This window comes from Spinacia oleracea, chromosome 2, assembly GCF_020520425.1.
Source record: "Spinacia oleracea cultivar Varoflay chromosome 2, BTI_SOV_V1, whole genome shotgun sequence".
NCBI classification, from domain to species: domain Eukaryota; kingdom Viridiplantae; phylum Streptophyta; class Magnoliopsida; order Caryophyllales; family Amaranthaceae; genus Spinacia; species Spinacia oleracea.
The window spans coordinates 91,596,547-91,613,073 of NC_079488.1; the positions used below are offsets into that span (position 1 = coordinate 91,596,547).

At 33.3% G+C, this 16,527-nt stretch overlaps 1 protein-coding gene across 3 annotated transcripts; it reads right to left on the reverse strand.

Moving 5' to 3' along the window:
• Positions 1-3,145: 3,145 nt before the first annotated feature.
• LOC110792520 (very-long-chain aldehyde decarbonylase CER1-like) lies at positions 3,146-10,600 on the reverse strand. 3 transcript variants are annotated; one of them, XM_021997343.2, is made up of 11 exons: positions 10,457-10,600; positions 10,288-10,360; positions 5,691-5,911; positions 5,368-5,600; positions 5,068-5,290; positions 4,577-4,952; positions 4,382-4,489; positions 4,103-4,303; positions 3,924-4,025; positions 3,585-3,758; positions 3,146-3,498 (listed from the first exon to the last, which is right to left on the reverse strand). In XM_021997343.2, the coding sequence occupies exons 2-11, from the start codon at positions 10,345-10,347 to the stop codon at positions 3,334-3,336; spliced, it is 1,863 nt and encodes a 620-aa protein (XP_021853035.1). In that variant the 5' UTR covers positions 10,348-10,360; positions 10,457-10,600; the 3' UTR covers positions 3,146-3,333. The 3 variants fall into 3 exon arrangements, with proteins under 3 accessions (XP_021853035.1, XP_056693293.1, XP_056693292.1); XM_056837315.1 differs by having other exon boundaries at positions 10,288-10,376; positions 10,457-10,598; XM_056837314.1 differs by having other exon boundaries at positions 10,288-10,382; positions 10,457-10,589.
• Between the last annotated feature and the right edge of the window lie 5,927 nt (positions 10,601-16,527).

The following is a 16,527-nucleotide window of genomic DNA, read 5'->3' on the forward strand; positions in this document are numbered from 1 at the left end:
GACCAATAATTATTTTAACCAATTCATTGGGTCATTTAATCTTTCACACTTTTTCATTGGGATATTGAAATTTTCTCATTTTTTCATTATCAGGATTTTGATAAAAGTGAAAACATTGTAAATAAACGTAATTTGTCTTGTTTAATAAAAAAGATACACGTACATTAATTAGTCGTTAATAAACGTGTAAAAAGCCAAACGTAAAGAACAAAAAGAAATGGATAGAGTAGTTGATAGTGAGGTACTCCCTCCTTTTCTTTTTGTTCTTTATGTTTTCCTTTTTGCGTGTCTCAAAATGTTATTTACATTTCCTTTTATATTATCACATAAATGCTTTAATATTCTATCAAATTTTTTGTCAAATGATTATTTTAACCAATTAAATTCATTGGGTCATTTAATCTCTTACACTTTTCTATTGGGACATTAAATTTTTCTCATTTTTCCAATATCGGAATTTTGATAAGAGTGAAAACATTATAAATAAACGTAATTTTTCTTGTTTAAATAAAAAAATAGAGGAATCTCAATGCACATTAATTAGTCGTTAATAAACGTGTAAAAGACCAAAGATACAGAACAAATACAAACGGAGGGAGTATTTTTTTTTTTAATATAGTTAGTGGGAAATGGGTCAAATAAAGGTTTAGGGGTGGAGCGTGATTTGAATTTTTTATTTTTTTTTAGAAAGTATGAATATATGTAGATCCATGGTTAAGTGAGAGAAATGATATAATATCAGTAAAAGTATGTCATTTATAGAAAAGGAGAGAGTATTAAGGAACGGAGGGAGTATATATTAGGCTTCTCACTAGGAATGACAATATCAAATGGAGATTCATTTACCCGGTCCACTCGCAATTATTAAATGCATGGAATTCCAAACTGAAAGAATGAGATGCGGGTGACTGATGAAGCAGGTGACTTGTCGAGTCGAATACGGATGACCATCGCTCCATCCATTTATCATCCATCCATCCATTAATATATTTTTCACTCAAATTTTAATAAAAATATTATATAATATATATTCGAGAAAATATTTTTAATTCTTATTGCAATCTTTTTCCAAATAATTTGTTGTTATTTTTTTATACAAAATAATTTTTTATTGATCAAAATGACTATATGTTAGAGTTGATGTAATTTTTCTTTAAATAAAACATTAATCCGTTTCATCCACGAATGACGGATGAATGGATGCGGGTGATAGGTTAAGCGAATGACGGATAGATTAAGTGAAAAGAATTGATAAACGGGTGGATGTGGGTGAAGCTCCACCCGTTCCAAATCCGACCCTCGTCGATTTGTCATCCCTGCTTCTCACAATGTTTTGAAAATTCTAAGAGTACGATGTACACTTGTACTAGGCACTTGGGCGATGGAAGATGGAATATTATTACGATAGGATTGGGCTTCACCGCCCATAATAAACCTCTGCAAATTTTTGGTTGTATCCGTGTACAGTCAGAGCTGGCCGTACCCCCATCAAAAATGAACATTTACTCGGAAATGAACATTTATTTATTTATTTGGAAATGAACATTTACTATTTCGGAAATGAATATTTATTTATTTATTTATTTGGAAATGAATATTTATCTACTCATTCGAATATGATATTTTATCTAATTATTTGGCAATCCTCATTTATTCAACCAATTAAGAAATGAACATTTATCCACTGATTGTGAAATGGGTATTTACTAATTCTAAAATGAACTTAGTTATTGCATTAATATGTTATTACTTTGAACATATATTTACATATATTGAGCAATTAAAACATGTCAAATAACATATTTTACCAAAAAATTGAACATTTAGGCATTGCCTATGTAAAATTATACTTGAATTACAAGATATTGGTAGAAATTATTCACCTATTCTTCATAACGAGTTGATTGCTACCAAAGAGAATTTCCCAACAATTTATTGCAGCTAGGCACTAAATTAAGGGAATCATAACGAGTTCTTAAGCAATGACCAAAACCTCTACTATATATCCCACATAATATCTACCTCACAGTGAATTAGGCATCACCACCATCAAGCACATATCCACATGGTAGACTTTAAATTTAGCCATGTTCTGTTCACCTTATTTCCACTTATTTCATTAAAAATATATTCAGATAAGTTTAGAAAAAATAAGGGTTGGTCAAGTACAATTTATAACTAAAATAAGTTTTGGTAAGTTCTAATAAGTTTAGGAAAAATAAGTGGAAATCAGGTGAATAGAACGCATCATTACTTGGAGTAGTTGGTAGACTTTAAGTCTGATTATGGAAAACTTGAAGTACTGCTATAGTTAACATAAAATTTACATTATATTAATTGTAGATTTGTACATAATTGAATAACTATATGAAAATTGAATAAAAAGAAATCCAGAGTATTGTTCTTTATAGACCGCATGAGATAATAAGTTTATACGGAGTACTTAATTTAGCTAAACTATTCTAAAATTTGTGATTTTTTTTATTTTGTTAGATCATTAGATGAAGCTCAAATTATAATTTTAAATAAAACTCTTTAGAAGGTATTGAATGTAATTTTTTTAATCAGTTCTAAGATATATGTTTAAAACAATGAGATAAAATTTCAACTTAATAAATATACTTTTGGCTAAGATATAAACATAAGTTTGAGATAAGATATACCCTTAAGTTATAAGTTCAATATTTAATACAATTAAAACAATTTTTATTTGATTATTTTGACGGAATGAAAATTTTAATTAAAAAAACAATCATAGTTTAGAATAATATTATATTTCGTATTTAGTAATAAGATAAAGTTTGAGTATAACGAGACACGGTTTTAGTTTATCATGAAATGTAAATCTCGATCAACATGAATAAAATGTCGTGTATCGCACGGGCTTAAATCTAGTAATCCATATATATAAATATTGCATCAAATATACAGAAATATTTAAAATAAAATTCAAGTTTAATATCTAAATGAATGGAATAGCATCCGTGCGTGTACGACTTCCAAACTAGTAAAACTTTTTTCATGATACACCATTTTGAGTTAAAAATGTTTTGCGTCCGACCAACTAAGCCGCGGTATTCAAGGTTGGTGACAAAACTATGGAACAATAAACGCATCTTAGTGAGTAATTAAAATACGCTAGCAATTAGCAAAGGTCTTCTTAGTTCTTACACACAAGATACATACATAGCAAATCTTGCCAAGTTGAGTTCTGAAGGACATGAAACGGACCTTCTAAGCTTGTTCATCTTAATTTCATAAGCATAAAACAATAAAATCTCATCACCAACTAAATACTAAATTGTAAATTGTAAATTGTAAATTGTAAATTAGCTAAGCAGGGGTTAAGGAAGGGCGAAATCCATGCTCAAGGGAAGCTTCCCAGACTTTGTCCACATCAAACAGCCTATCACCACATTCATCTACATTCCATCCTTCTAAAGCATGCACTACACCGGCCACACGCCACGCGCTAATCACCCTCCTTGGCAGCCAGTTCTGCTTACACGAGATTAACCAACAACAATGTTTGTAAATCTATACTTAGAATTGAATTAAACAAAAGGGAGGTACGTGAAACAAACCTCACAAGAATGCAAGTTTCCAAAAGATTTAGGAGCCAACATTGATGGTGTGTTGAGATATATGCAGTCTTTCCTTGTTTTCTTAGGAGGGAATTGAGACAAGGGAATTATTATTGTTCCTTTCAGTGCCATTGACTGCTCGGATTCTGTCAGATCTTCTCCTACTAACCATACCTGCTTCAACCCTTTAATTAGCTCTATACATTAGAATTTAGAATACATTGAATTGAGTTGAAGTGGTTGGTTTCCTGCCTAATATCATTTCATATGCAAAAGACTCTATAGGATACAGCAATATTGTAGTTTATCTATATTTATTTCATCAACTATCAAAACTACCTTCTGATTGTAGCCTTTTTCTGAAATACTCAGATTGGTGCTATCTTCTGTTGTAAGAGCCTTTTTAAGCTTCTCATATTCAACCTTGTTTATGGTAGTAACCTGAACATGATACGAAAACCATAGGTTAGTAAATCATGTATATTTTCACTTAAATTCCATCATAGCATTGTTGTTACCTGGATGCCCTTGTGACATAGGGCGGAGACAATGGAATAAGCCACCTTAGAGAACCGACCCCTAAACAGAACTTGAGAAGTTCCCACTGGGATACTATTAAGCACCACTGCGACAGCTAAGCTGCTACCATCTACCACTTTCACTTTCAGCTTAGGGTGCTTTTCCAAGTAAATCTCCCCGTTTCTATTGAAATACTCCCCCTGAAAGAACAGTCATCAGAAGACAGAAAGTTAGTTTGTTCCATTAGCAAAAGGAATCATGACTTAGGTATTACTTGCCTGATTTAGAAGTCCAAGGCTGACTACTTTGATTCCTTTATCCTCTGCCTCTAGTATGGCTTCTTCTATCAACTTGTTTATAGCCTCTCGCTGCCATTGTAAGAGATACTACATACCAACAAATGCAAGAAATATCAGCTTTTTCATCTTATGATCAAGTATAAAAAATGAATACATGCATGAAAAACTACTTACATGTATCCTGTATCGTGGTACAGCCCATGACTGCGCCTTGATCTTTTTGAAGGTATTTCTTTCGGTGATGAATGTCCGACCATATATCCATGCGGATATCATGGACCATAGTGTGAGAGGCCACATGAGCCACAGATACCACTTAGAGGTCAGGGGATTTGAGGCAAGACCGGCAAATCCTAACCTGAGATGGTAGACTGATTGTGGTGTTGTCAGATGAGTAAGATGAACAACTTCTGGCACATCTTCTAACTTCTTAAGAGAAGTTTCATATAGGGTATCTGTTGAATTGTCCATAGTTCCATAGATGTAGTCATAGAATGGCATGAACAGTGAGTAGTTTGTCCTAAACTGAGTGTGATGCAGAGAGTGAAACCTTTCACAACAGAATAAACAATGATACAGAATTGTCATGTTAATAGTGTAAATTATTTAAACTAGTAATGTGACAACTAGAATGTCTAAACATAGTGATTTTCAGTAATACTTACGATGGAGTGTACATGAGATACTTGAGCGGAGGAAATATGGTAAACATCCATTTAGGAATGACCTCGAAATTGCAGTGACCCATGTTGTTCATTAAATCAATGTAAGTGACATAGATGGACACGGAAACTACAGAGCCGGTTTTAGTGAGTAAAACAGTTGATAACATTGGTATGGCAAAGAGAATGAAGTACACAATGTGTTCAGCAAATGGATGAATGACCGCTGCACACAACAATTAACCATAAAATAAGATAAAACAAATGATCAGCTGTTTGATATATAATTGTTTGATGACTTACATGTAATGGGTTCGGTCACAATGGAAGAATGGTGATGAGAGTGGTAGCGAGAATAGAGGAAGTGATGGTGGAGAGAGCGATGGAACCAGTAGTAGAGAAACTCCACAGGACCAATGTGAAGCAACAAAGTATGAATAAGACCATCTGTTCTCCAGAATGGCATCTCTTTAACAGCATCTAATCCCCAATAGGCAGCATAAAATAAGACCCCCATTAGCAGTATCTGATCATCCCTGTATTTAATTAATTTGTTATAAGTCACAACAATTAACAATAATGAACAAAGCCTAGAGCTTATACACTCTAGCTAGTAGATGCATTACCAGTTCCTTTCCCTGTCAACTTGCTCAAAATCGATGCTCCTGTCGACGATGAGGTTGTTTCCTTTGGCTGTTCGGTAACGAGAATAACTGATCCAGAGTTGGTTGTGAAGCATCCTCCATAGCATGAAGATCATTACCAACAGATAAGTAACATTCCTCTCCTCTGCTCCAACTACAAATAAGTATATGCTGTGAACCACAAAAGGTGCCACTATAATGTACTGCATTCAAACAAAACACAAACACAAAACACAAACACAAATGAGATGCACTAGTTAGTACGTAGTTGCATCAAACACACATATTGTTATATTATGAGCAGAAATGTATTACTGTTTTAAACTATTAATATCAAAATTATTCCTTTGATTATATTAAGTGTTGACCTATTTTGTTGCCCTCTTTATGGCCCAGTAAAGTTTGATTTCGACGGACCTACACAACAGATTCAACTAAGGACACATCCTTATTCGACAATGCCATAATTAACCAACTTGTTTTGGGCTATGGATGGATCAATGGGGTTCATTTTAGGTAGATCTAATCAAAGGGTCGGGTCAGGCTGGGATTCGGTCTTTTAGCCAAAATTAGTATTAGAGACGTAGACTAGTTGTATATTGTCCATGTACAATAAGAGCCCTTTTATCTTGACCTTAACGTTAACCTTGTTTAAAAATCATGTCTAGCTAATTCCTGTTGGAATTTAAAGATGGAAAAGTGCGATGAAAATCTGCCGGGTTTTTAAAAACCGGCAGGTTTCGAGCGCAAGTGGAAAATCGGAGTTAAAAAGGCTTTTTTTTGCATCGAAAATCGGTCGATTTTAAGAACGGAGTAGTTTATGAAGGTTTTTGTTTGAACTCGCGCCTGACCGGTTTTGAGAACGCTTCTTTGATTTTGTCCGGTTTTTTATTATCTCTTTGGATTCCTCTTTTGTAACCACCTTTTAATTATGGTTTATGGATAATTATCATTCTGATTATGGTGATTAAGTTGGTTCATTATTTCACTTGATTATGGGGGTTATCAACCCTTCATTATCATGAGCTTAATTGGTTGATTAATAACATCGGATTCCTTTGAGTCTTTTGATTTTTTTTGGGTTGTTTTGTCTCCTCCACTAATCCTATATATATTCTTCATTTTATGAGTTTGTGACATACAAGATATATATTGATCTCTTCCTCTCCCCTTTTCTTTTTTTTTTTGGATGGAAGACTTTTGGTTCATATATGATTAAGTCATGATTATTCATATCTCTTAAAATCTTTTCCTTCTTATTCTTTTGGGCATAAGTTTATGTGGCTCCATCTCATCACCCAAAAGTCACAATGTGAACCGTAGGGAACGAATCGGTGAATACAATTATGCACTTCGGTTGCTCCGAATCTCGTTTTCAAGACAGTGGTTTAGTTACCACGTGGGCAACTATTTTCTAAACACGTTCTTATTCTTATTCTAATATTTTGTCTTAAAAACCCAATTATTACAACAATTCCATCTATGTCACAAAAGATCTCTAAAATATAAAAACGTAACATATTTTACATGTTTTAGGGTAGTTTGGCCAATATTATACACTTTACAAAGTGTTGTGTGCCTAACATGTTAGGTACGGAGTATATGATTTTTTTCGCTACTCCATATTTCAACAGCGGGCACATGATATGCAATTCAATGCTCAATTCGTTTGTTTTATTAAAATGGAAACTTTAGTTGTGAAAGGCATAGGATAACATGGTATTTGATCCTTTACCAAGTTAGTTGAGAAGTAGTACTCCGTAATTGTGAATGAATTAATGATACTAGTACTATGTAGTAGTACTTTCAGCCACTCAAGTTTATCTAAGCCAAGTTAATCTGTTATCTTCATCTTAATTTCACGAATTTTATTTTTTTAAAAAAATCAAGTTAAGTGCAAATGGGATAAAAATGTACTCATATTTTGTTGTATTGATTACTTTTGTTTATGAACAATGTATCAATACGTTCTCTCTCTCCCTCCTCTCCCTCCTCTCCCTCTCTCAAACCCTAGCCTCTATTAGTGAATTTTGAAGGGGCTTCCATCGATTTTATCGGTGGAAAGCCCCGATCTTTTTATTTTGTTGTTCTCTTTCTAATTTTGTTTGAGTTTTAGGGTTTTAATAATACTTCCTCCTTGTGTGAGGAATTGTTCTCCCTCGAAAGAGGGTTTTTCTTCTCCTTTTAGGGAGAATTTTCTTAGGTTAGAGGATCCTAAATTTCTGGTGTACGGGGGAGAATATTATTTAATTTCGCAGGAGAAATTGATTCAGCGATGAAGATTTGTGCGGTGTCGCAGCAGATATCAGTTCTACATCTACAATCAATTGAATCTGATTTAATTCAATATCAAAATTACAACAGATCAAAAGACCCCCTCGTTGAAGGTTGTATCAAACAACGATGTGTTAGAGGGTATACAAGATGTTCGATGCGCGAGGATCGTAATTTTGCAGAAAACGAGTTTTATTTGATTCGATTTGTTATGTATTTGATAGATTCAGATTTCTTTTGTAGATGTCGTATGACTTTTTATTAATGAATTAATTTTATTTCAAAAAAAAAAAAAATTACTTTTGTTTGATTTGAAACGTACGAGTGGGGTCTACAATTCGTAAATGCATTAATACATCCGAAATAGGACCTGCAGTCCATCATAAGAAGAAAACCTAAGATGTGGCAACCTTTCCCTTTTTAGCAATTCTCATTACTTTCCTTATTAATTAGGTTTGCAGTTCATGTTAAATTGATCATACATGCACATGCATTTTGTTTCATTTTTGTCAGCATTCAAAATTGAAGGACCAGTAATTCTAATTTAACCTCCTTTAATTTTATTCAAGAAAAACAGTTTTTCTGAAGCAATCAAAGCAGTGAGGGGCATGAATCATCATCGATAATATATAAAATCCCGTCAAAAATATATGTATATATTATCGATAATTAAACGTCCATTTCGTACAATAAAAACTAAATTAATTCCACCTAGCTAGTTCACCCAGAATATATAACATCTAAAAACCAACAAAAATTTCCCTCTCTGTGATCTCTCAAATTTTCGTGTGTTTTCGAAAATATAATTAGAGCACTAATTATTCTATAATCAAGAGAATTTTTTTGTTAATTTAAAATTAAGATAATTTTATTAAAAAAATATGAGCGCGTTGGTCATCTTATCATGTGTCGAAGTTGAAGCAGGCAAAAGAATGTACAAGTTAATGCAACTAAAACGGACCTATATATTTGTTAATTATGAATAACTTAATTATCAAGAAATAATTTCCTATCGATCAAATAATACATATGTGATATATTCTTTAAAATAATTCATCTCATTTAACAACTAGGATAACTCACTATCTAGCTATATTCTTTAAAATGTTTGGGAAAAAAATTCATCTGATTTACGTATCTGAAGTACAATGGCTAGTGTGAGTCATACCAGAACGGAACACATAGATGTAGAGATATTGTAGAGGTTTTAGTTCCATAATATTATAAATTCATTACTTTTTGGGCATGACAGAAGTTCAAACATTTGATCAAGTATTAAGCCTTCCACGTACCTCCCCCCACAATAGCTCTCACAAATCATATCATAACCCCAATTTCCAGAAGTTGCCTAAATAAAACCCATATTCCATTGATAACACAATTTCTTACAAAACCCATCATTAGTCCAAGCAATCAATAAACAAACAAAAGGTCTTGTGCGCACTAGGTGTACAATAAATTTATTGTACACCAAGATAACTTTTACCTATTTTTTTGTAACTTTAATCTAGTTTTGATTAACTTTTATATTAGTAAAAAAAACGTTGATAGATAAGCATTTTAAAAAGGTTAAATGATTAATTTTATACATTATTAGTGATTTTGAAGAAACAATTTTTATTAAAATGAAAAAATTTATCATTAAAAAATGAATAACTTTTACCTATATAAGTTTAACTTTTAAACCTTTTGAGTTAACTTTTACTTTGGTGTACAATATTTATTGTACAACCATTGTAAATAAGAATTTGTGATAAACAAAATATACCAAACAATCAAAACATAAATTAACGACTACTACTAGCTACAGAGTATCATAAAACAACAGTAATGATAAATATAATTAGGGAATTTGTTATTTTAATTTTCAAAAAGTGGGATGAAGTCTACTCCTGTAGTCCATATATAGAAAGTCTAGCCACTTTTAATTATCACCTTTACTAACCTTAATCCAACTTACAATATATGTGATCATCAATCATTCTATAATCTTTAATCTTTAATCTTTAATCTTTAATCTTTAATCTTTAATCTTGTAGTAGTATGTAATGACATACATCGCGCAAATCATCCATGCACCAAAACATTATTAATTAGTATCCATAAAAATTTGAGGTTTATATATTAACATCATGGTAAGTGTCTCAGGCTCTTAGTAGGACTCACCCTAGCTAGAAGAGGTCGGGAGCGCGTACTTGATATTAATTACCAAGTATGCTTAATAATATAGACTAGGTTACGTACCATAATAATTAAGATTTAAGAGCTCTTGTATTAAATACATAGCTAGAGATAGAGAAGGAACCTTAAAGCTTCCAAGAGGCTCCCATGGCCAATGTGTTAGAATACCGGGTGTAGACGCCATAACCCTCTTGCTACTGCAGAAACCGAATGCTGTTACTACAAGGCAAACTGCTTCTATCAATTTGTGCACTTTATATAACCAAATTACATTATTAATGTTTAAAACGTACAAAACTACTGTTAGTAATTGAACGTGTCGATACGTGGTTGGCTAGAGAGGTGAACCAGCTTCATCATCCATCCCCTTCAGCACATTCAATGGGCAACACCAAATATGTGCATGGTTTTGATGACCTAGCTAAGAAGTGAAACCTGTTGAGGTGGGGTTTTTTGCCTAAATTTCTACGTAGTATATACTAATTTAATTTCCTATTTATTTCTTCTCAACAACCCACGTACTTGTGAGTTGTCACTAGACCTGGTTATCGGGCGGGGCGGGGCGGGACGGGTCAGGGTCGGTGCGGGTCAAAAGAGGGTCGGGTATTGAATGGGTCATTTTTAGCGGGTCAATGATGGGCGGGTCAAAAGCGGGTCACGGGTCAATAGCGGGTCATTAGTGGGCGGATCAATAAACGAGCAATGAAAAAATGAAAAACAAAAGAGTCATGTGCAAGTACAAGTAAATACGAAGCTATACGTACACGTAACTTTTTGTATCATTACTATTTTAATTTTCAAAATAATTGTAGTATAAGTTTGACTCTATAATGACCCTGTTCAATCGAGGTCCTGTCCAATAAGAGCCCTGCCCAATAAAAGCCCTATTAACTTGACCCTAACCCGGCCTATATCCATTGGACTACCCTGTCCAATAACCAGGTCTAGTTGTGACTATAGACACCCTTAAATGTCCAATTCAATTTGGAATTAAGCAATCAAAGATATTTTACATACATGACTCGATTATGATCAATCTCGCCCTAACGCGGCCCAATATTATTAATAATCGGCCTAACCCGGCCCGATATTATAACAATTAAAGTAACTGATCAATTAACTAATAATTAATGACCATAAATCTTAAAAGTAAAGTACGTGTGTACGTAAAGTTGTTCCAATTAAAACATCAATCAAAACGAAAGAATGAAATTGACCGACCTAATCACTAAATATATATAGTAGTTAAACTTACACAAATCAACAACTCTACCAAATAAAATTTACCAATTAAGCTAAGGCTAAACTTAAGAATCAAATCCCCTATTTGAATTTGTTTTCAAATTAAAAACTTAAACATTAATTTTGAATCCAAAATTTTATATTGGGCATATGGGTGCATAATTAAGCATAATCTAACTCAGTTTAAGACTTTAAGGAACACTTCAATTGATTCAAAGGTACGTAGTGTATAGTACGTTCTTCCTCCGTCCCATAATAATGTTCCACTTTCTATTTTTCATTGTTGTCACTGCTCATTTTATATTATTCTTATATCTAGTAACAAAATATTAATAATTATGGAGTACTCCATATAAAATTTTGACATATTCTGATCTTAAAGTATGAATCTAAATAGAATCAACATGAATACGTTTCTTCTTATATAGTAGGGAGAATTTAGAAGATTCTCTCTACAATTATGAATAATGTTAAAAATCTGAATTGGAATATCATTATGAAACGGATGGAGTATGTAGTTACACCACGCAAAATACACAATATATAGTTAGGGACTTTCTTAACTCGAAATAGTACAATTGAATGGTCTACAAGTCCCCAATATATCACGTACATCTATAGTAGTTATCAATTTAGGCATCACAGTGGAAGTAAAGTATTGCTAACACCATCTTTGTGTGTTATTGTATAATGAGACGAACATCAGCAGCAGAAAAAGGAAGCTCATCCATTAAATAAATGTTTATATATACTGTGCATTTTATTAGGGTTTTAATGTCTTACATGAAAATTGGGGAATGAACTGCATTTCTGTTTTAATTTATTTTTTTTATGAATAATACAAAAAATTGCATATGGTGTACGGTCTTATGTATAACACCAAGATTAGTTCCTAAGAGTTTATTATTGTGTAAATAGAAATTGTTAAGCTGACAAGATTCTGAATACAGTGTATGATTTTTCATTTCTTCTCCAACATCAATTATTTGTGTTTGAGAGACAATTGCTTAATGCATTTAGGTAAAACACGATTAGAAAATCCGTGGCATTACTCAATGAGAAAACAAAGTTCTACTCCCTCCGTTCCTTTAAGTTGTTCCCGTGTGAATTTTGGGTGGTTTTTAAGAAAACTGGAATTTTAGTTTGTATGGGTGTAAGTGTATTGATTTTTTTTTTGATGGAAAGTATAAGTGTATTGATTGGGTGTAAGAGAAATGATTGTGTGTAAGAGATTAGAATAAAAGAAGGAGAGAGAAAATAATAAATAAATAGTGGAAAGGGGAGATATTTTATTTATTTATTCATGAATCAGAAAATCTGATACAAGTGGGGACCAAGTCACATGCAAGTGGGGATTAACTTTGCATTTTTACACGATTTTGTTCCAAAAAACAGAATTCTCTCCAAACTTTCTAAAAACATAAAGTTTGGGGTGGAATTTTTCCCTCCAACTTTTTCCTCCAAGCTTTTACCCTAAAAAGGGAAGTTGAAACCCTTTATAAATAGGGTCATTTTCCCACAATTTTCCCTCATAAATGCTTCCCACCAAGAGTATAAAAAAATTTGCTCTACTTTAACATAAGATTTTCAGCCTCAATTCACTAGAGTTAAAAAAAAAAAAACAGGGGACATTAATGGCTTAAGATCAAGAAGAGGATGACTTACTCGATTTTTCTGATGATGAAGGAGACGGCACAAACACGAAATGTGACTCGGAGGATGATGAACCTGCTGTTGTGGTACAACACGCTGAAGATGAAGTAAATGCTCATGAATTTGGGGATTTTGAGCAGTACCAACCACTGTCAGATCTTAAAGAAGTTCCACAAGAAGTACCACATGAATTTGAAGTGGGACAACAGCAAACTCACACATCAGGTATATCAGATCAGACAGTTCCATTTATTTTTGATTTGAACATGCCACCACATGAAGTGTAACACCCCCGATTTACTAACTTTAAATAAATAAGAATATAAAAGACTTTATAATAAATTGCGGAAGCTTACACCTAAATCGGAGGTATCACCGCCACACTTGACCACATTGTCAAGTGCTAAGGCTTACAAAACTCAAACTATTACAACTCAATTACTAGGTGATCTATTTACAACCGTACAACTGTTATAAAAGACTAAACGGTAACACTTGAGCTCCTTTAACTTCTAAAGGCAGTCCTTCACGATCAATCTGCTACAATCATCTTGACTGCTCACCATAGAGGACAAATTCCAAAAGGATCGTCGCAGGGCCACCATAAGAAAAAGACATGCCGCAAACACACATAGCAAATAAACACACGTCAGCAAAAAGCTGAGTAATCACTTGTAATATAACAATATATAGTAATAGTTGCTCACTTAAATAATGTAGTACGAGACTACATCACACAAATCATCCCAAAGATATCATTAACTCAATACTCTATAGGTATTCTCTTCGACTAGACCTCAAATGTATTGATATGATCCTTTCCTCTACTAAACTTACTTAAACCAACATATACGTGCCTTGCTCTTTGTTCTACACCTAGCCTTGGACATAGGTAATTCGAATAAATAAACCAACAATTATAAAAACTTGAAACTCTCAATAGCTACTAAGAAAGACTCTATGAGTCAAAGCCACTTTTGGACCAAATCCCACTTTTGGGGATATAAAGAAAAATAATAAAGATTGTATCTTGCTCCTCTACTAATGGTTATCACCTCCTTACCAACATGCCAAGGACTAAGGTCTATAACATTGAGCCTCAAACCAAGAATATAACAATTTAATCTGCTCAATATAATCGATACCTATTTAGGGTTAACTAATATACTTCTTAATGGCACAAAAGTTCCCAAATATAATTGTGATCAGGTTGTTCACTACAATCTCTTTTAAGCAACTTCACTAATACCCAAACACAACTTTTGATCACTCACAAAATACAATACGATATAATCCTCAATATATGTACTCTATACTCATCCTTCATAGTCAAAGTATACTAATTACCTATATAAACTATAAAGCAATATAATGAAAAGCATGAGATTGCTATGTTACAGTAGCAACTTTAATAACACAATGAAAGCCATAGTCGAACAACACATTATTAATACAACTCTGATACTGTAGACAAACATCTTCAAAGAATAAGCGCGATTATGCATAATAATTAATACAGCGCGTTTTCTGTCAGGCGGCCTGACGGCCACGCGTCTGTCAGTCCGCTGACTCCCACGCGCGCGTGGGCTTCACGCGCCACATAAATACGAAACAGCGCGTTTTCTTTCTCTCTCTTCCTCCTTCCTCCTTCCTCCTTCCTCCTTCCTTCTTCACAACAGCGACATCCTTTCTCAAACCCTAATCTAATTTCGCGAAATTATTCAGCTTGCTCCGCCGCAATCGCCGCCAACAAATTTCAGATCCGACATGGGCGACGGCGGCTATGAACAATTTCAACCACCAATACCGATATTTCCGCCACAATCACCGCCGACAACTTTCAGATCAGACATGGCCGACGGCTTTCAACCACCACCACCATTATTTCCGCCACAATTTCAACAACCAACACAGATGTTTCCGCCACAATTTCAACCACCGAGTTTTCAACCTCGCCACCTTCAACATTCTCCTCGATTTGTAACACCACCGAATTTTCAACCTCGCCACCTTCAACATCCTCGATTTCTACCACCACCGATTTTTCAACCTCGCGACCGTCATCCTCCTCCTCGTTTTCAACCTCCTGCGCGATTTGATAACCCTAACCAAAGCGACCTTCATCCTCCTCCTCGATTTCAACCTCCTGCCCGTTTTGATAACCATTATCAAAGCGATCTTCATCCTCCTTCTCGATTTCAACCTTCTGCGCAATTTGATAACCCTAATCAAAGGGCTTTTACAACATTGCAGCAAGTAACTACTGAAACAAGTTCTGGAACAAAGGAAAACACATCTGAAACAAGTTCTGCAACAACAGGAGAAACAACATCAGCTTATTTTTCAGGTTTTAAAATTAATTTAATGAAGATAATTAACTAAGCGGCTAAAAAACTAAACAAATTGGTTAACTAATTGCTTTGAAAGAATCACTAACTGGTAAAAATAGTTAACTAATTGGATAATAAACTAAATAATATATAAAGGAACTTTTAATTTAAATAAATCACTGATTTCTTTAAGAACTTAACTAATTAATATCAATACTAAACTAATTTTTTTTAAAGCTACTTTTCAAATTTCATTTTTCACTAAGTTAAGCATTACCATCATTTAGGTAACCTTTTCCACCAAATAGTTAACTTTTTGAAGCAACTAGTTAACCTTTTCCACCAAATAGTTAACTTTTTGAAGCAATTAGTTAACTTTTATCATCAATTAGTTAACTTTTATCATCAATTAGTTAACTTGTACCATCAATTAGTTAAGTTGTTCCCTTAATTAGTTAACTTGTACCATCAATTAGTTAAGTTGTTCCCTTAATTAGTTAACTTTTATCATCAATTAGTTAACTTGTTCTCTCAATTAGTTCAATTGGTTAACTAATTTCCTGAATTATGTAACTAATTAGTTTCTTTTGTTAATTATTACTTTTGTTCATTTTACAGGTTCAAAAGATATTTGGAACGATTTAACAGAGGATGATATTAGAGGACCTTTGATTGGATATACTGGCACTGTAGATGAACTACATGAACTTTATGACAAACATTCAATACTTCTTGATTTTCAATAAGAAAAAACACATTAAGGAGAGATCAAAAAACGGGAGAGATAAAGGAAAGATACTTTTGTTGTTCAAAGGAAGGAAAGAGAAAGGAAAACACAAAGAACACAAAGAAAGAAGAAGCAATTGTATCAAGTGAGAGCAAACAGAAAGAGCAGTCAAAGAACGCAAGGCAGCAAAACCTTACTAGAACAGGGTGCAACGCATCTATACGATTGAAGTTACAAAAGGATGGAAAGTTTATAGTCTTTCATCATGTTATAGAACACAATCATGCCTTAACAAGAGAGTCACTGCAAAACTTTGAAAGGTACAAAACAAAATACAAGTAATTAGTTAACCATTAAATATATTTAGTTAGGCTTTGACATTAATTACTTAAGCGTTTAAATAATTTTGTTT

Bases quoted from the DNA above. Each gene is read 5' to 3' on its own strand.
- LOC110792520 (XM_021997343.2), bottom strand. From the start codon at position 10,347: ATGGCGTCTACACCCGGTATTCTAACACATTGGCCATGGGAGCCTCTT. The intron at 4,490-4,576 runs GTAAGTAGTTTT...GTTGGTATGTAG, and splicing joins TACCACGATACAGGATACAT to TATCTCTTACAATGGCAGCG. The intron at 3,759-3,923 runs GTAGTTTTGATA...GGGTTGAAGCAG, and splicing joins AAAAAGGCTACAATCAGAAG to GTATGGTTAGTAGGAGAAGA.